The sequence below is a fragment of the Macaca fascicularis genome, chromosome 10 (genome assembly GCF_037993035.2).
Source record: "Macaca fascicularis isolate 582-1 chromosome 10, T2T-MFA8v1.1".
Taxonomy (NCBI): Eukaryota; Metazoa; Chordata; class Mammalia; order Primates; family Cercopithecidae; genus Macaca; species Macaca fascicularis.
Window position 1 is genome coordinate 28026461 of NC_088384.1, and position 19493 is coordinate 28045953.

General features: G+C 52.0%; 2 protein-coding genes across 3 annotated transcripts; both read right to left on the reverse strand.

Moving 5' to 3' along the window:
• Positions 1-1184: 1184 nt before the first annotated feature.
• ZNF70 (zinc finger protein 70) lies at positions 1185-8813 on the reverse strand. Of its 2 annotated transcripts, none has more exons than XM_005595337.5 (2): positions 8634-8813; positions 1185-3091 (listed from the first exon to the last, which is right to left on the reverse strand). In XM_005595337.5, exon 2 carries the CDS (start codon positions 3010-3012, stop codon positions 1672-1674), a length of 1341 nt encoding a protein of 446 aa, XP_005595394.1. In that variant the 5' UTR covers positions 3013-3091; positions 8634-8813; the 3' UTR covers positions 1185-1671. The 2 variants fall into 2 exon arrangements, with proteins under 2 accessions (XP_005595394.1, XP_005595393.1); XM_005595336.5 differs by having other exon boundaries at positions 8364-8813.
• Positions 8814-10396: 1583 nt separating this feature from the next.
• Positions 10397-12084, reverse strand: VPREB3 (V-set pre-B cell surrogate light chain 3). Its single transcript, XM_015444519.4, has 2 exons — positions 11975-12084; positions 10397-10852 (listed from the first exon to the last, which is right to left on the reverse strand). The coding sequence occupies exons 1-2, from the start codon at positions 12021-12023 to the stop codon at positions 10530-10532; spliced, it is 372 nt and encodes a 123-aa protein (XP_015300005.1). The 5' UTR covers positions 12024-12084; the 3' UTR covers positions 10397-10529.
• Between the last annotated feature and the right edge of the window lie 7409 nt (positions 12085-19493).

Sequence of the window (19493 nt, forward strand, 5' to 3'; positions counted from 1 at the left end):
CAGCTACTCAGGAGGCTGAGGCAGGGGAATTGCTTGAACCCAGGAGTCGGAGATTGCAGTGAGCAGAGATCACGCCACTGTACTCTAGCCTGGAGACACAGCAAAACTCCATCTCAAAAAAACAAAAAAAAGCCCAGCACAGGGCCCACAGCCTGGCTGCACACTAGGAAGTTATAATCACCTGGGGAGCTTTAAAACCTGCCACCACTGGGGCTGATTGAACTGGGCCGGGTGGGACACAGGCAATGGTAGTGTTTAAACAAGCCCCATGTGAACTCCTAGTTGGCAGGCGGGGAAGACAGAATATGGAAGTGTGGAATGACACTGCTGCTACAGGAGGCTCAGGATGGTGTCCAAGAGGAAGTGTCCTTGTGTGGGACAGTGCATCCGCAGGCATACACAGCCCAGGCTGCAAGGGGCGGAGGGAGGGAAAGCTCTCTTCAATAAGAGGTCCCACCGCTCACAAACCAGATGGGAACATCTCTCCAGTCCGCGGAAATGCACAGGGGTGGGGCAGGGGTCACTCTGGGAATCAGTCCTCAGTCACCATGACTGCTCACAGTTGCCAAAGCACTTTCACCATGGCCGCATTCTGAATGGCAGCCTGGCACCAACCCTTAGAGGCACGTGGCCAGTTCCCATTACCCCAACTCTTGGATGGGGAAATGGAGCCTGGGGAGGTTACAGAACCTGTTCAAGTTCACACAGGTAGGAGGGGGTGGAACTAGGACTTGAACCCAGACCTTCTGATTAGAACACGGCCTCCTCCAACAAGCCACCCAGCTTCCCAGGTCCCCTGACGCTGGGGCAGGAGGGCTGCGTCATTGTCAGACCAGACCAGACCCAGGCCCTGCTAATGTCCAAGGCACACTGTGGTCTTGGGGACACTGTCTCAGGGAGGGCTTATTCCTGGAGGGCAGTCACATCCAGTGCCCAGGCTGAGTCACAGCCGGGTGTCAAACATCCTCCGGCCAACAGGATCAAATCTCTATCCTCCTATAACAGAGTTCTCTGAGGCAAACTGCCCTAGGGCTAAGGAGAGGGTTAAGAGACCATGCCCAGGGGCTCACCACCCGTACCCCCAATCCCAAGACCCACCCTTCAGACCTGCCTTTGTCCTGCAGACCTGTTTTGGTTGTCCCCACCAATGCCCAACCCAGCGAGAAAATTACACTTTGCTGCTGACACTTCTACTTTTGAATTCATTTTTCTTCCACTGATTTGGACTGTGAGTGTGGTTTCTGTCTTCTAAAAGTGCCAGACTGTAGCCTGATTTAAAGAGTTCATTTGATATTTTCCTGGGTTTAACTCAACTTTCTCCCTCTTGGCATTTATTCTTCTTCTGGATTCTGGGAAAAGCGAAGACAGGGTAAAATGAAATCCTGTAGGCTTGGGAGTCAAATGCAAGAAGGAGAAACTGAAGGCCAGCTCTCTTTTCCAGCTGCCCTCCCTATCGCCCCGCCTTCCCTTCCATGCAGAAAACCTGCTGAGAGCTGGCGTGCTTGGCCGGGGGCCACGTGGGGCCTTCCTGCTAGTGGGATGTTCAAGAGCGCTTGGGTTGGAGGGTTTCCATTCAGCATCAGGGAGGTAGGTAGGGTCTTGGAGACCATGCGACGTGGAATAAGGGCTCCATCTAGCACAGGCTTTCAAGCTTTGTGTGGGCTCCTCTTTCTATAGCTTCTCCCCAGAATGAATCTTCTGATGGCGAATCAGGTGCGAGCTCCCCCGGAAGGACTTGCCGCACAGATTGCACACGTAGGGCTTCTCTCTGGTGTGGGTTTTATAGTGCTCGATGAGGGCGGACCGGTGTCGGAAGGCTTTGCCACACTCGCAGGTGTAGGGCTTCTTGCCAGTGTGGATCCTCTGGTGCTGGATCAGCGCAGAGCTGTGGCAAAAGGCCTTGCCACACTGACAGCACTCGTAGGGCTTCTCACCGGTGTGGATGCGCTGGTGCTCGATGAGGGAGGAGCTCTGGCTGAAGGCCTTCCCGCACTTCTGGCATTTGTAGGGCTTCTCGCCGGTGTGGGTCTTGCGGTGCTCAATGAGGTTGGAGCTCTGGCTGAAGGCCTTCCCACACTCATCGCATTTGTATGGTTTCTTCCCAGTGTGGATCCGCTGGTGTCGGATGAGGTGTGACCTGTGACAAAAGGCTTTCCCACAGAGATCGCACTCATGAGGCTTCTTTAGGGTGTGGATCTTCCGATGCTGGCTCAGGCCTGAGCTCTGGTTGAAGGATTTCCCACATTCCTTACACTGATAAGGTCTCTCTCCTGTATGAATCCTCTCGTGTTTCCTGAGGCTGGAGCTCCGGCTGAAATCCTTCCCGCATTCCCTGCATTCGTAGGGCCTCTTTCCCGTGTGGATCTTTTGGTGCTGCGTGAGGGCTGAGCTCTGGCGGAAGGCCTTCCCACACTCCCGGCACTCATAGGGCTTCTCCCCGGTGTGGATGATCTGGTGCCTGAGCAGGTGGGAGCTCTGGCTGAAGGCCTTCCCGCACTCACAGCACTCATAGGGCTTCTCCCCGGTGTGGATCACCAGGTGTCGGAGCAGGTGCGAGCTCTGGCTGAAGGCCTTCCCACATTCTCGACACGCATAGGGCTTGGCTGGTTGTGGGGTTCTGTGAAGCGTGTTAGGTCCTGAGTCCCCTCTGTCTGTTTCTGCACAATCGCATGGACTGGGTTCTTCACTGTGGATTATCTGACACACGCTGAGGTCGGATTTCTGGAGGAAGGTTTGTCCGAAGAGCTCATCATCCTGGGGTCTGGTTCCTGGGGGGATACTGTGATGCTGAACAGGGCTTGAGCACAAACTGAAATTCCCCTCATAATCATCATGTTCTTCATCTTGCTCACCAAGAGGGATCTCCTTGTAGATCACAGCCATTTGCTCCAAACCTCTTTCCTGGAGAAAAGGGTCCCCCAGGTCCTCCCCTGGGAAAAGTCCTCGTTGTGACTCTAACCTGTTCTCAAATGCAAAGGTCTCGCCAAACTTGGTTGCTGGGGGAACCTCCATTGTGAATCTGCTATCATCCCCAATGGTTGTATTTCTTTAAAAATGTTCTTCTTTGGGCCACACTTACTGTTCTGACAATCTGAAAAGAAAACAGGAACGCTGTCAAGTCGACAAGTCAAGCAGCTCATGTCCTAGAATGCCTGCTTCCTGTCCTAGAATCTAGAAATAACCAAATATGCATAAGACACAATCTTGCCCTGAAGATGATCCCAAATGAGTTAGAGGCAAGTTTTGCTTACCACAGACAATTGAAGGCAGACAGACAGACACAATCAAGTGCTACATCATGGTGTCTAGACTCTACGGGCTGAAGGTGTTCAGAAAGGTGAGCTAAAACAGGAAGTGGGGGCTGGGCGCGGTGGCTCACACCTATAATCCTAACACTTTGGGAGGCCGTGGCTGGCAGATCACTAGAGGTTAGGAGTGACCAGCCTGGTCACATGGTGAAACCCTCATCTCTGCTAAAAACACAAAACAATTAGCCGGGTGTGGTGGTGGATGCCTGTAATCCCAGCTACTAGGGAGGGTGAGGCAGGAGACTCACTTGAACCTGGGAGGCAAAGACTGCAGTGAGCGGAGATCACCCCACTGCACTCCAACGTGAGTGACAAAGTGAGACTCTGTCTCAAACAACAACAACAACAACAACAACAACAACAACAACAACAACAACCAGGAAGTGGGGCCACTGCAGAAAAGGAGCAAGACTCCAGCTACTGGGTGACATTGGGGGCAGGTTTTACTGGGAAAGAGAAAGAGAGCTCTTCCCTTACCCTAGTTCAGCTGCACTCCCTCCAGCCAAGTGCCCCAGCCTAGGAGTCAGCATAGCTGCTGTTATTCTCACCCAACTGGTCCCCTCCTATCTACTTCCTGAGGCTGCACGAGCAGCATCTCTGTCTCTCAGTCCTCACTGCCACTCTGCAGCTCAGGCTTCAGTGCTACCTCCTGGGATCTTTTTAGTGCTCACCTCCAAACTAGCTGCTGACCTCCGGTTTCCACCTCTCCCTCTGGTGCACGCCCTACGCTAAGAATAGAGTCAAATATCTAAAATGTAAGCCTGATTATGGATTATGGTGGTTCCCTTCTTTTCTTTGTTTTTTTTGAGATGGAGTTTCACTCTTTCGCCCAGGCTGGAGTACAGTGGCGCGATCTTGGCTCACTGCAACCTCTGCCTTCTAATTTCAAGTGATTCTCCTGCCTTAGCCTCCCAAGTAGCTGGGATTACAGGTGCCCACCACCATGCCTGGCTAATTTTTGTATTTTTAGTAGAGACTGGGTTTCACCATGTTGGCCAGGCTGGTCTCAAACTTCTGACCTCAAGTGATCTGCCTGCCTCCGCCTCCCAAAGTACTGGGATTACAGGTGTGAGCCACCGTGCCCGGCCTGGTGGTTCTCTTCTTAGGATCTTGTGACAGCCCAACTCCTTCACACCTGGCCCTTCCAATCCACCTCCTGCCTGTCTCTCCTATACACTTCTTCTTTTTTATTTGAGATAGGCTCTCGCCCTATTGCCCAGGCTGGGGTATAGTGGTGTGATCTTGGCTCACTGAAACCTCTGCCTCCCAGGCTCAAGTGATCCTCCCACCTCAGCCTCCTGAATAGCTGGGACTACAGGTGTAAGCCACCACACTCTGCTAATTTTTTTAATTATTTCTTTTTGTAGAGATGAGGTCTCACTGTATTGCCCAGGCTGGTCCCTCCAACAATTCCAATTTTCCAGCTCGATGACTAATTTGCACTCCTGTTGTCTGGTCCTAACAGGTAAGGACTATTCTCAGACTGCCACTTGCTCATCCTTCAGGACTTGTCCAAACGTCCCCTTTTCTTTGCACCCTCAGGTTGTTCACCATCTCAGGCCCCCACCATTAGCTTGAAAATTCTCTAAGGGCAAATACCACGCTCCTTCATTTCAGAAGCTCCAGCCCCCAGCACAAAAGCACAATTCCAATGTACACAGTTGTTGAATAACTGATCAAATGGAGGAAAAGCCATTTGTTTTTGTGCTAGAACTGTCATTTTTTTTGGTCAAAGAACACTTTAGTCAAATAAGCCAACTGTCTAGGACAGGGGTCCCCAACTCCCAGGGTGGAGGACAGGCACCGGTCTGTGGCCTGTTAGGAACCGGGCTGCATAGCAGAAGGTGAGCGGAAGGTGAGCGAGCATTACAGCCTGAGCTCTGCCTCCTATCAGATCAGCAGCAGCATTAGATTCTCATAGGAACTCGTACCCTATTGTGAACTGTGCATATGAGGGATCTAGGTTGTGCACTCCTTGTGAGAATCTAACACCTGATGATCTGAGGTGGAACAGTTTCATCTCAAAACCATCCCCCATGTCCCCCACCCATTCAGGGAAAAATTGTCTTCTGCAAAACTGGTCCCTGATGCCAAAAACGTTGGGGATCACTGGTCTAGGAGATATAAGTAAATAAAACAGACAAAAGCAGAGCTGCTCCAGTTGAAGGAGGACGCCTTAGCAGGAACAATGAAGGAAGCTAGAACAGCCCACTCAGCACTCCCCCTCCCAGCTGTGGCCCCTGAAGAAGCCCCAAAGAGCTCTATTCAGAAAATTCTGTGCTAGATAAAGGCAAAGTCTTCAGGTGACACAATAACGATAGCAACAGCTCATATTCACTGAGCACCTACTATGTGCTAGGCATTAATAGGTCCTTCATGGCACCTCATTTAATCTTCACAACTCTATACGAAGGTACTATTATCCTTATACTGAATCTAGGGAGTAACTGCCTTAAAAATACATATATACTAAATTAACCAGAATAGTCCGAACTCATTTCTACTTGAAAAAAAATTTTTTTTGGTGTTGAGACAGGTTCTCACTCTGTCACCCAGGCTGGAGTGCAGGAGTGGAATCACCGCTCACTGCAGCCTTGACCTCCCAGGCTCAACTGATTCTCCCACCTCAGCCTCTCAAGTAGCTGGGACTACAGGGGCATGTCACCACACCCAGCTAATTTTTAAATTTTTCTGTAGAGATGAGATAATATTAAGTTGCCCAGGCTAGTCTTGAACTCCTGGGCTCAAGCAATCCTCCCACCTCCGCCTCCCAAAGTGCTGGATTTCAGGCATGAGCCACCATGCCCAGCAGAAATGATTTTTTTTTTTTTGAGATGGAGTCTCACTCTTGTTGCCCAGCCTGGAGTGCAATGGCACAATCTCGGCTCACTGCAACCTCCGCCTCCTGAGTTCAAGCAATTCTCCTGCCTCAGCCTCCTGAATAGCTGGGATTACAGGCACTCGCCACCAGGCCCAGATAATTTGTGTATTTTTAGTAGAGACGGGGTTTTACCATGTTGGCCAGGCTGGTCTCAAACTCCTGACCTCAGGTGATCCACCCGCCTTGGCATCCCAAAGTGCGGGGATTACAGGCGTGAGCCACCACGCCCGGCCCAGAAATGATTTTTTAAAAAGATTTTTCAGCCAATATAAAGACTGGATATATTTTTTAAAAAGGACTGAACTAAAGTATTTTCTTTCTCCAGGACAGAGTGCAGGGGTGTGATTACAGCTCACTGGAACCTCTGGCTCCCGGGCACAAGTGATTCTCCTATCTCAGCCTCCTAAGTAGCTGGGACACTATCCTGGCTAACACAGTGAACCCCGTCTCTACTAAAAATACAAAAAAATTAGCCGGGCTGGGTGGCGGGCACCTGTAGTCCCAGCCACTTGGGAGGCTGAGGCAGGAAAATGGCGTGAACCCAGGAGGCGGAGCTTGCAGTGAGCCGAGATCGCGCCACTGCACTCCAGCCTGGGCGACAGTACGAGACTCTGTCTCAAAAATAAAAATAAAAATAGGGCCGGGCGCGGTGGCTCAAGCCTGTAATCCCAGCACTTTGGGAGGCCGAGACGGGTGGATCACAAGGTCAGGAGATCGAGACCAGCCTGGCTAATACGGTGAAACCCCGTCTCTACTAAAAAATACAAAAAACTAGCCGGGCGAGGTGGCGGGCGCCTGTAGTCCCAGCTACTCGGGAGGCTGAGGCAGGAGAATGGCATAGACCCGGGAGGCGGAGCTTGCAGTGAGCTGAGATGCGGCCACTGCACTCCAGCCTGGGCGACAGAGCGAGACTCCGTCTCAAAAAAAAAAAAATAAAAAAATTTAAAAAAATTTAAAAAATTAAAAAAATAAAAATACAAATAAAAAAAGAAAAGAAAAGAAAAGTAGCTGGGACTACAGGCACGTGCCACACCTGTCTAATTTTTGTACTTTTTGTAGAGACGGGTTTTCTCCATGTTGCCGCAGGCTGGTCTGGAATTCCTGAGCTCACGCGATCCACCCATCTCGGCCTCCTAAAGTGCTGATATTACAGGCATGAGCCCCCTCTCCCAGACCTAAAGTATTTTCAAAAATTCTTAGATCATTTCAACTCCTCTCCCCCTCCCCCTCCTCTTCAGCAACCCACAATCTCCAACCCTTCCAGCTCTCTCACTCAATTTGTGCTCTTCGACCTCATGAAATCCAAGCCATTTTTACTCTAGTTCTCCTTTGCCAGTTCCACCCCTTCTCCATCCAGCTTAGATTCTCTCTATGCTATGCGCGTCACTTAACTCTCACGCTCCAGCACCATGCTCCTCACCTCCTCGTCCGGCTGCAACTAGCGGCTAAGTCCCAGCCTTCTCTACCAGTTCCTCCTAAGTTGTTAAATGTTGCCAAGAAAAATCATACAACTATGTATGGCACCACGACAAATTTCGAGTTTCCAATTTCAGCTGGGACCTCAGCTCTGGCATCCGATGACCTCCTCATTGCCAAGTCCCTCTCTTCTCAGTCCTCACCTTCCCACCCCATCTGGCACTGCTCTCCAATACCTCCTTCTCAAAACCCTTCATTTCAGGGGTTGCAAATTGGCAGCCTGGAGATCCTGCTACGTTATGTTTGGCTCTCGAAGAGTTCGGCTTTTCCTGTTCATTTTCCTTAGTTGCCAATATTTAAAACTCACTAGGTTTCTGGCTTTCTCTTGAAAAACGAAGATGTGACAATACCCCTTCACCCGCCCACATTGCCTACCTGGGTGCATGAAAGCTTTGAGCTACCCCCCAACCCCATCCCCACCCTCGCTTTCTTCCCTTGGCTTCTGAACGCTCTCTTCCCAATTTTCATGCCTTCCAAATTCTCTTTCTTGATATCTTTAGATTGCAACTCTTCCTCCGCCCACCTGTTAAATCCTGGTGTTTTCAAACTTCCCTCCGTAGAGGTTTTCCATTCCCACTATGTGGCCCCTACACGCTGAAGTCTCCACTCAGGATAAAAAGTTGGCAACCCTGTCTCCCACAACATGTTAAGTGTTTTTGGACCGAAAATACAAAGGTCTGGAACTCCATGCTTCCCACCTCTGTCGGGGCCTTCTCCGGGTCCTTCTGCATCTGTCATCCCATCCTCCAGAGAATCCCTAGGGCCTGGGCACCCTGCAAACCCTTAGTGCAGTCAAGGTTTCCTGGCTGGGGGCCCAAGAGTGGCCACGGACCCGCACACGCTGCCCAGGCGGCGACGTGGCGCCCCTACAGGCTTCCCCGCTATTGGGGACACGCGCACCCAGGGCCACCGGAGGGACAGGTGGTCAGGCGGACTCGGGTCACACCGACGGACGCGGGGCCACTCACCTGGTCCGGGGCGGGGCAGCTCACCTGGGCCGGGGCGGGGCAGCTCACCTGGGCCGGGGCGGGGCCGCAGGCGGGCGGGGCGGGGCCGCACCAGAGCTGCTCCAACCCGCGGCCGACGCGGCCGACGCTGCCTTGCTCCGCGGCAGCTGCTGACGCGGTGCCCGCGGCCGCCCGAGCGCCCAGAGCCCCGCCCCCGGCCCGCGGGCACTTCCGGGACCACTCTAGGCCGCGCGGAGGTCCCGGCGTCTCGGTGGTCCCACCGCACCGGGGTTCGCCGCAGGTAGCCCCCGGGCCCTGGGACATAAGGACCCGAGTCAGGAGAGCCTCTCCGGTCGGCATGGTGGCTCTGGCCGTCCGGGAGACAAGAGATGGGCAGGCGTTGGCAGGAGAGTAGAGGAGGAAACAGGTCGGGACGGGCGGGCGGACATCGAGCCGCGGGCACTCGGGACATCTGCGCTGGGGCTGGGTGCAAGCCAGAAGCTACTGAAGCAGCTGGGGTCTTCAGGGAAAGGAGAGTGGAGCCCCAGAGCTGTCGACCCTGTCACTCTACACAGGCACCAGGGTCCTGTTAGGATCCCCTTCCCTCAACCTGTTTCAAGGGTAGCCCTGGTCCTGCCTGCCCTCCCCGCCCCCAACAGAAACAGAGATGAGAAGGGGCAGGCGAAGAGCTAGGAGTGTCTGCGGGACCATCCCAGGACCCTAAGCCCTGCAACTCTATGCATCCCAGGGCTGACTTCGACCTGAAGCGCCGCCTCTCAGGCGCACCGGGAGGGAAGAGGAATGTGTTATTGAAATCTCCGCCCCGCTGGCCGGGCGCAGTGGCTCACGCCTTTAATCCCAGCATTTTGGGAGGCCGAGGCGGTTGGATCACGAGGTCAGGAGTTCGAGACTCAGCCTGACCAACATGGTGAAACCCTGTCTCTACTAAAAATTAGCCGGGAGTGGTGACATGCGCATGTAATCCCAGCTACTGAGGCAGGAGAATCGTTTGACCCTGAAAGGCGGAGGTTGCAGTGAGCCAAGATAGTGCCATTGCACTCCAGGCTGGGCGACAGAGCGAGACTCATCTCAAAAAAAAAAAAAAAAAAATCTCCACCCGCTCCTTGCTGCTAATGGCAAGACTGACTCCTCCACCCGGTGTTCTGCCCATGCCTGCCCCAGCTCAGGTGCAGCTGCCCAGCTTGTGGGAGAGCTTCCCTCCGCAGACCTTGGCCCAATCACAGGACATCAGGAGAACACACTGTCCTGAGAAAAGAGATTCTGCCCCAGCCATCTGCCCACCTGCCTTCAGCACCCTCAGCCATGGCGCTCGAGTGCCCCCACCCCCCGGCCATGCTACCTACACACACCTGCCTTCCTGCCCCATCAGTGCTCTGTCAGGCCTTGGGCACAGACTCCAAGGGGTAGGCAGTGGCTGCCCCTCCCCAAGCCAACAGCCTGAGCTTCATGGGGACCAGCCACCCTAGAGCCATAACCCTTGGACCATAACCAACCATGCAGAGTTGGGGGCGTCAAGGGCTGGTTCCTTTTTCTCCCTCCAGCTCCTCAGGTCACAGGAAGGTCAGGCTACCAGTTTGAGTCCCCAGGGGGCCAGGGGGGAGTCTGGGCCGTGCCCCAAGAGTCTCAGGTGCTTCCTCTTTGACAACAGTCCCCAGAATCCCCATTTCCCCGCACACTGCACCCCATCCCGAGAGTGGGTCTTCAACTCCCAAACCCACCACAGTAACATTTTTCAGCCAGGATCTCATGACCCTCACAATAGCTGTTGTTGACATGTTGAATATTATTAACCCATTTTACAGAGGGGAAGCAAGGCTCAGAGAAAGTTAAAAATGGACCCAAGATCAGGGGCAGAAACGGGAGGCAGAGGGGAGGCACTCCTCTCACACCCCACCCCTAGGGACCAAAGCTGTAGCCAACTGAGCAGTAGTAATCTGCGTCATCTTCAGGCTGCACGGGACTGATGGTGAGGACACAGGCATTGTGGGCCTCATCCTTGGCTGCGGAGAATCGATCAGGGATGTCAGCGGGCCGGTGGTGATCCTCCTCCGAGCGGTAGTAGAGGAGATATCGAGGGGCACTGCCTGCCCGCTGCTGGTACCAGGACACACCATAGTCCCTGATGGTGACGTGCTGGGGGCTGAGCGTGCAGGAGAGTTGAGCCACTTGGCCTGGGAAGACCAGCAGTGCATCCGGCTGGGCCAGGACTGTCTGGGAGACTGAGAGACACAAACACACTCAGGCCCAGCCTGAGCTCCTTCTCTCCCACCCCTGCCCTGTGAAAGCTTGGTTGGACTCCATGGAGACTCCCAGTTCCAAAGGGCTCATAGCCCAGTGCTATGGGATTAGCAATGAATGGGGTGCAGGAGGCCTGGTTCTGTGTGACTTAGGGTGCCCTCTCTGGACCTCCATCTCCCTTTTTGAGTGAGGGATTTGGAGTTAGCCCCCAAGTCCCCATTAGTGCCATCCCCTAAAGGACCTGTGTTCAGTTAAAGGCCCAGAGCTCAGAAGGTTGGACTAGCAGCCTCTAGGTCCCTCTGCTACCCATCCACGTTTCTCTGCAGAACTGCACCCCTCCTCCCCCACTTCCCCGCCCACTTCACTTCAGCTCTTCCAAACCCTGAATACAGACTAACCAACCCCAGGAACCTCCTGGGCTGTCCCACACATCTACTCAGCCTCCAGCAACTGGCTGCAGGGACCCTCTCAGGGAGGTTAGATTGCCTCAGGCCCTGTGGGGTAGGGACCAGCCCACAATAGCTTCCCCTGTGAAAAACTAAGAAGGAGACCCAAAGTCAGAGTCCGGGGCTCTAGTGATCTGGTCGTTCACAAATGGGAAAATCAAGACCCACACAGGAAAGTGATTTGCTCCAGGTCAAGGGCAGAGCTGCCTGAAGCCAGGTCACCCCTCTACCTCAATACCCCTCCCAACCAGGCGCGGTGGCTCAAGCCCGTAATCCTAGCACTTTCGGAGGCTGAGGTGGGCAGATCACCTGAGGTCAGGAGTTTGAGACCAGCCTGACCAACATGGAGAAACCCTGTCTCTACTAATAATACAAAATTAGCCGGGTGTGTTGGCGCATGCCTGTAATCCCAGCTACTCAGGAGGCTGAAGCAGGAGAATCACTTGAACCCGGGAGGTGGAGGTGCATTGAGCCGAGATTGCGCCATTGCACTCCAGCCTGGGCAACAAGAGCAAAATTGTGTCTCAAAAAAAAAAAAAAAACCCTCCCAGGACCTGCTCTACTGTCTCCATCAATTTGCCTCCTTGCAGGGGCCTTCTGGGGCCAGTACTGTTCCCCACCCCACACCCAGGTGAGTGAGGCCCAGGGAGGATTCACCTGACAGGAAGGTCCCCATCAGAAGGAAGCTGAGGCACCAGCAGGCCATGGCCAGAGGCAGGGAGGCAGGCAAGGAGAAGTTCTGCAAGGCTATATGCTCCAGGTGCTTTGGGGCACAGGGCTGGGAAGGCCACTGGACCACAACAGAGCATGCAAATCAGCCTATTGACTGAGGAAGGAGGGGCGGTGACTGGAGCCCAATGGCCAAGCCCCATCTTCCCAAATGCCAGGGTCCTGGCACCACGAGGCCTTCCAAGAACAGGAGCCCAGAAGTCCTCATGTGCAGTTATAGCAGGTAGAAATCTACTTTTTTATTGAGGTACAACTAGCATACAGTAAAGTGCATAAATCTTAAGTGTATAGCTTGATGATTTTATGTATATGTATGTATGCGCGCACACACACGCGTGCACACACACACACACACTCCTGCAACCTCCACCCAGATCAAGATTTAGAAAATCTCAGTTGAGGGCGGTGGCTTACGCCTATAATCCCAGCACTTTGGGAGGCAGAGGAAGGCGGATCACTTGAGGTCAGGAGTTCAAGACCAGCCTGGCCAACATGGTGAAATCCCATCTCTACTAAAAATACTAAAATTAGCTGGGCATGGTGGCAGGTGCCTGTAGTCCCAACCACTGCAGAGGCTGAGGCAGGAAAATCGCTTGAACCCGGGAGACGGAGGTTGCAGTGAGCCAAGATCGCACCACTGCACTTCAGCCTGGGTAACAGAGCGAGACTCCGTCTCAAAAAGAAAAAAAGAACATCTCCATCTCCCCTGAGGCCCCCTCAGTTAATGATGACCTGCACCCTCAAGGGAATCACCATTCTGACTTCTATCACTTTAGTTTTTGCCTGCTCTAGAGCTTCAACTATAAGTGGAATGATAGTGTGCCCTCTTTTATGCCGCTTCTTTTGTTGAACAGGATGGGAGTGATCCATGTGTGTGCGGCAATATTTAATTCATGCCCATAGCTGTGTGTAATCCATTGTGTGAATGCACCGTAATCAGTTTCTCCATTCTCCTATTGTTAGACATTTGGATGCTCTCCAGTCTTTGGCCGTTACAGATAAAAATTCTGTGAATGTCTCTGTCCATGTCTTTTGGTGCACTCATTTGTGCCGGAGACACACCCAGGAATGGAGCTGCCAGATGGCAAGGAAAGAATACATTTAGCTTTACTAGGTCTGCCAGGGTTCCCCATGTGTTTGTACCAATCTGGTCTTCCACCAGCAGAGTAAGAGAGTTTACAGTGACTTGGCATCCTCACCAGCACTTGACATTATCACAACCTTTAATTTGCTAGGATTCCAAGCAGCTGAGGTGGTTTTGAACTTGGGTTTGAATCCTAGCTCCTGCTCTTCTTAACTGCATGACTTCGGCCAAGTTACTTCCCCCCACTGTGCCTCAGTTTTCTCATCTGGAACATGAAGTCAAGCATAATGCCAGCCTGAGGATTGTGAAAATGCAAAGATGGGACCTATTTGCTAAGTGCTGGCCACAGGGGGTGGATTAACCATGTCATTTATTTTCTGTATTACAATGCTCTGTAATCTGGGGCCTTGCTGACCATTGTGGGACTGACCCTCCCAGGGTTACCCAGTCTCTATAGGTAGTAAATAACTCTTTTTATTTTTTATCAGACAGAGTCTCATTCTGTCGCCCAGGCTGGAGTGCAATGGCGCTATCTCCACTAACTGCAACCTCTGCCTCCCGGGTTCAAGTGATTTTCCTGCCTCAGCCTCCCAAATACCTGGGATTACAGGCATACGCCACCAAGCCCAGCTAATTCTTTTTGGATTTTTAGTAAAGATGGGATTTCACCACATTGGTCAAGCTGATCTCAGTCTCCTGATGTCTCCTCTCAGTCTCCTCCTACTTTGGGCTCTCAACGTGCTGGGATTACAAGCATGAGCCACCTCACCCAGCCATGAGAGTAAATAACTCTTCTGAAAGCATGCTTTTCAAACGCAAGTCAACTAATCCCAACCCCCTCAACTCCCTCCTTAATCTGCTCTTATACTCCACCCGCCCTAATCTCTCCAGGTCTATGCACCAGACAACTAGGGACAGCCCATGCTCCAGAATCCACTTTAATTATTCAGTCCTAAACCTGCCGGCCCAGCCTTGGAAACCACAATAGAGGCCCTTGCCCACAGTTCCTCCCACTCCTTCTGCTTCCTGTGTGGCACACCTTGGTGTACTCCCTTTTTTAGGGGAACTTTGAGTAACAAACTATCTTTTCTTTCTTTCTTTCTTTTTTTTTTTTTTTTGAGACAGAGTTTCGGAGTTTAGCTCTTTGTTGCCCAGGCTGGAGTGCAGTGGTGTGATCTCAGTTCACTGCAACCTCCGCTTCCCAGGTTCAAAGTGATTCTCCTGCCTCAGCCTCCCAAGTAGCTGGTATTTTTTTTAGTAGAGATGGGGTTTCACCACGTTGGTCAGTTTCACTATGTTGGTCAGGCTGGTCTGGATCTCCCGACCTCATGATCTGCTCTGCCTCCCAAAGTGCTGGGATTGAAGGCGACCGATCACAAACTATGTTTCAATGGCACTTTCCCCCTGCTCTACCCCTCCCCTTCCCTTCCCTTGCCTTTCTTGTCTTCTCTTTTCTTTTCGTTTCTCTTGAGACAGTCTCGCTCTGTTGCCCAGGCTGGAGTACAATGGCACGATGCTCTGCTCACCACAACCTTCGCCTCCTGGGTTCAAGTGATTCTCCTGCCTCAGCCTCCCGAGTACCTGGGACTATAGGCATGCACTGCCATGCCCAGCTAATTTTTGTATTTTTAGTAGGGACGGAGTTTCACTATGTTGGCCAGGCTGGTCTCAAACTCCTGACCTTGTCATCCACCTGCCTGGGTCTCCCAAAGTGCTGGGATTAAAGGCGTGAGCCACCGTGCCCGGCCACAAACTATGTCAATGGCACTTTTCCCCCCTCCTCTCCCCTCCCCTCCCCTCCCCTTCCCTCTCCTCTCCTCTCCTTTCCTTTCCTTTCCTTTTCTTCTTTTCTCTTTTCTTTTTGTTTTTCTTGAGACGGAGTCTCGCTCTGTTGCCCAGGCTGGAGTGCAGTGGTGCAATGCTTGGCTCACAACCTCCGCCTCCTGGGTTCATGCGATTCTCCTGCCTCAGCCTCCCGAGTACCTGGGACTACAGACACGTACCGCCATGCTCAGCTAATTTTTGTATTTTTAGTAGAGATGCAGTTTCACTATGTTGACCTCGTGATCCTCCTGCCTCCATCTCCCAAAGTGCTGGAATTACAGGCGTGAGCCACCGTGGCCAGCCTTCTTTTTCTTTTTTCTTTGAGACAAGGTCTCATTCTGTCACCCAAGCTGAAGTACAGCGGCCTGATCATAGTTCACTGCAGCCATGAACTCCTGGGCTCAAGCAGTCCTCTCGCCTTAGCCTCCCGAATAGCTAGGACTACAGGTGCATGCCACCATGCCTGACTAATTCTTTTGTTTTTATTTAATTGATGTACTTATTTTGAGACAGAGTCTTGCTCTGTTGCCCAGGCTGGAGTAGAATGGTGTGATCCTAGCTCATTTGTAGCTGCAAACTTCTGTGCTCAAGTGATCCTCCCACCTCAGGCTCCCAAGAAGCTAGGACTACAGGTGTGAGCCACCATGTCCAGCTAATTATTTTAAACATTTTTTTGTAGGCCAGGCGCAGTGGCTCATACCTGTAATCCCAGCACTTTGGGAGGCCGAGTCGGGCGGATCACAAAGTCAGGAGATCGAGACCATCCTGGCTAATACGGTGAAACCCTGTCTCTACTAAAAACACAAAAAAATTAGCTGGGCGTTGTGGCGGGCGCCTGTAGTCCCAGTAGTCCCAGCTACTCAGGAGGCTGAGGCAGGAGAATGGTGTGAACCCAGGAGGCGGAGCTTGCAGTGAGCTGAGATCGCGCCACTGCACTCCAGCCTGGGAGACAGAGCGAGACTCCGTCTTAAAAAAAAAAATTTTTTTTATATGTCTTACTATATTGCCCAGTCTGGTCTTGAATTCCCAGCCTCAAACGATCCTCCTGCTTCAGCCTCCCAAAGTGCTAGGATAACAGGCATAAGCCACCGCGCCTTACAAGAGTACACCATTTTAATTGGTTTTGTTATTATTCAGGTAAGGTAAGGCTAACATCAGAAAATAATTGTGACACTGGGCATGGTGGCTCATGCCTGTTATCCTAGCACTTTGAGAGGCCAAAGCAGGAAAATCGTTTGAGGCCAGCAGTTTGAGACCAGCCTGAACAACAGAGCAAGACCCTGTCTCTACAAAAAAAATTTTTTAATTGGCCAGGCGGGGTGGCTCACACCTGTAGTTTTAGCTACTCAGGAGCCTGAGGTGGGAGGATCACTTGAGCACAGGAGTTTGAGGCTGCTGTGAGCCATGTTTGTGCCAGTGCACTCCAGCCTGGGTGACAGAGTGAGATTCTGTCTCAAAAAATAATAATAAGGCTGGGTGCAGTGGCTCATGCTTATAATCTCAGCACTTTGGGAGGCAGAGGCGGGGGGATCACTTGAGCTCAGGAATTCGAGACCAGCCTGGTCAGCATGATGATAGCCCGTCTTTATGAAAAACACAAAAAATTAGCCAGGCTTGGTGGTGTGCTCCTGTAATCACAGCTACTAGGGAAGCTGAGGCGGAAGAATCGCTTGAACCTGGGAGGCGGAGGCTGCAGTGAGCTGAGGTTGCACTACAACCTGGGCGACAGAGTGAGACTCCGTCTCAAAACAAACAAACAAACAAACAAACAAAACATGGGAGGGGCTAGGTGGCCCGTGCCTGTAATCCCAGCACTTTGGGAGGCTGAGGTGGGTGGATCACAAGGTCAGGAGTTCAAGACCAGCCTGGCCAACATGGTGAAACCCTGTCTCTACTAAAAATACAAACAAAATTAGCTGGGCATGGTAGTGGGCGCCTGTAATCCCAGCTACTCAGGAGGCTGAGGCAGGAGAATCACTTGAACCCGGGAGGCGGAGGTTGCAGTGAGCCAAGATCGTGCCATTGCACTCCAGTCTGGGTGATGAGAATGAGACTCTGTCTCAAAACAAACAAACAAACAAACATGGGGCACTTTTCCCCAGGACAGAACCATATCTGGGGACCCACATCCCGCAGAATACAGCTCAGGAGACTGTAAGTGTGGATCCTCCAGTGCCTGGAGCCCGAATCTGGAAGGAAAGGCCACTCCAGGCCTGGAGCCTCAGCTCTGATAGTCACCATCTGCCATCCAAGGATCTCCTCTTCATCGCCACCAAGAAGTGAATCAAGAGACTCTATCTTGACTGTCATGGAGATACCCTGAGGAGGTGTCAAGAATGGAGTGGGACCTGGGAAGGGGCTATATAGCCTCCCCAAGGGAATTCTGGAGGCTGTGAGTTAAAAAGAGGGCACTGTTTTTTGTCTTTTTTTTTTAGTCAGGGTCTCACTGTGTCGCCCAGGCTGAAGCGTAGTGGTATGATTTTAATTAATTTCTGCCTTCAACTGGGCTCAAGTGATCCTCCCACCTCAGCCTCCCCGAGGAGCTGGGACTACAAGTGTGAGCCACCACGCCCAGCTAATGTTTTTATTTTTTATTTTTTACTTTTTTTTTGGAGATGGAGTCTCGCTATGTCACCCAGGCTGGAGTACAGTGGCGCAATCTCGGCTCACTGCAACCTCTGCCTCCCGGGTTCACGCCATTCTCCTGCCTCAGCCTCCTGAGTAGCTGGGACTACAGGCGCCCACCACCACGCCCGGCTAATTTTTTTTATTTGTTTAGTAGAGACAGGGTTTCACCGTGTTAGCCAGGATGGTCTTGATCTCCTGACCTTGTGATCCATCCGCCTCAGCCTCCCAAAGTGCTGGGATTACAGGCGTGAGCCACCGCGCCCGGCCTAATGTTTTTATTTTTACAGAGATGAGGCCTTGCTATGTTGGCCCAGGCTGGGGAGATCCCGACTTCCAGTGATCTGCCCGCCTCGGCCTCCCAAAGTGTTGGGATTACAGGCATGAGCCACTGCGCCCGGCCGCCCCATGCTTAAATAAGTTTGGGAAGTGCTGCCTGTTTCTGCAATACTGATTGGAGTGCTTATTACATCAAGGTGCTGAGCACAGAGACAGCTCTTTGAAACGTATCACACTTAATCCTCACCACAGCCCTGCTAAGTCATGGGTCACACCCCTCTTTTACAGATGGAAACACCAAGGCAGTCCAAAGGAAAGTGCTTATCCAGAGCCAGAGTCTGACAATGGCAGGCTTCATGAAAGACTCAGTTTTCCTCCACCCTCACTGTCCAGAACTCTGCCTGCAAAGGGCAGGACACAGCTGAATCATGGGGGCTGGGAGCACTTCTAAAACTTTGGGGTAAGGGAGCTGGGAAAAGGGAGGCGCTGTTCCAGGCATCCACCTGGTGCCCTGGCTAGAGAGGTCTGGTGGAGGGTCATGGGGTGGGGGCAGGAGACAGAAGTGGAGAGACAGAGACAGAGGGGAGGCAGTAAGCAGGATGGAAAGAGAAAGGATAATGAAAAGAGACATGGAGAAAAAGAGTCAAAGAAAGGATGAACACGGAGAGGCAAAAAAAACAATGTGAGGCCGGGAGCAGTGGCTTGCACCTATAATCCCACCACTTTGGGAGGCCAAGGCAAGAGGATCGCTTGACCCCAGGAGTTCAAGACCAGTCTAGGCAACATAAGGAGACTCCGTCTCTACAAAATTAAAAAAAAAAATTTCAACAGGCATGGTGGCATGCACCTGTAGTCCCAGCTACTCAGGAAGCTGAAGTGGGAGGATTGCTTGAGCCAGGGAGGCCAAAGCTGCAGTGAGCTGTGATTGTACCACTGCACTGCAGCCTGGGCAACAGAGTAAGACCCTGTTTCAAAAAAAAAAAAGAGAACAGAAAAGAAGAAAGGAAGGAAGGAAAAGAAAGAAAAAGAGAGAAAGAAAAAAGAAAGAGAGGGAAAGAAAGAAAAGAAAGAAAGAAAGAAAGAAAGAAAGAAAGAAAGAAAGAAAGAAAGAAAGAAAGAAAGAAAGAAAGAAAGAAAGAGAGAGAGAGAAAGGAAGGGAAAGCAAGCCAGCCAGCCAGGCGCAGTGGCTCACACCTGTAATCCCAGCACTTTGGGAGGCCGAGGGGGGCGGATGACCTGAGGTCAGGAGTTCGAGACCAGCCTGACCAACATGGAGAAACCCTGTCTCTACTAAAAATACAAAATTAGCTGTGTGTGGTGGCACATGCCTGTAATCCCAGCTGCTTGGGAGGCTAGGGCAGGAGAATCGCTTGAACCGGGGAGGCGGAGGTTGCGGTGAGCCAAGATTGCACCATTGTACTCCAGCTTGGGCAACAAGAGCAAAACTCCGTCAAAAAAAGAAAGGAAGGAAGGAAGGGAGGGAGGGAGAGACGGAGGGAGGAAGAGAAAGGAAAAAAGGAAGAAAGGGAAAGGGGCGGGGGGAGAGGAGGGGAGAGGAGAGAGAATGTGAAATCTAGACAGAAAGAAAAAGAACAGAGAGGAGGGGAACAAGAAGGGGAGAGACTGGGAGAAGCA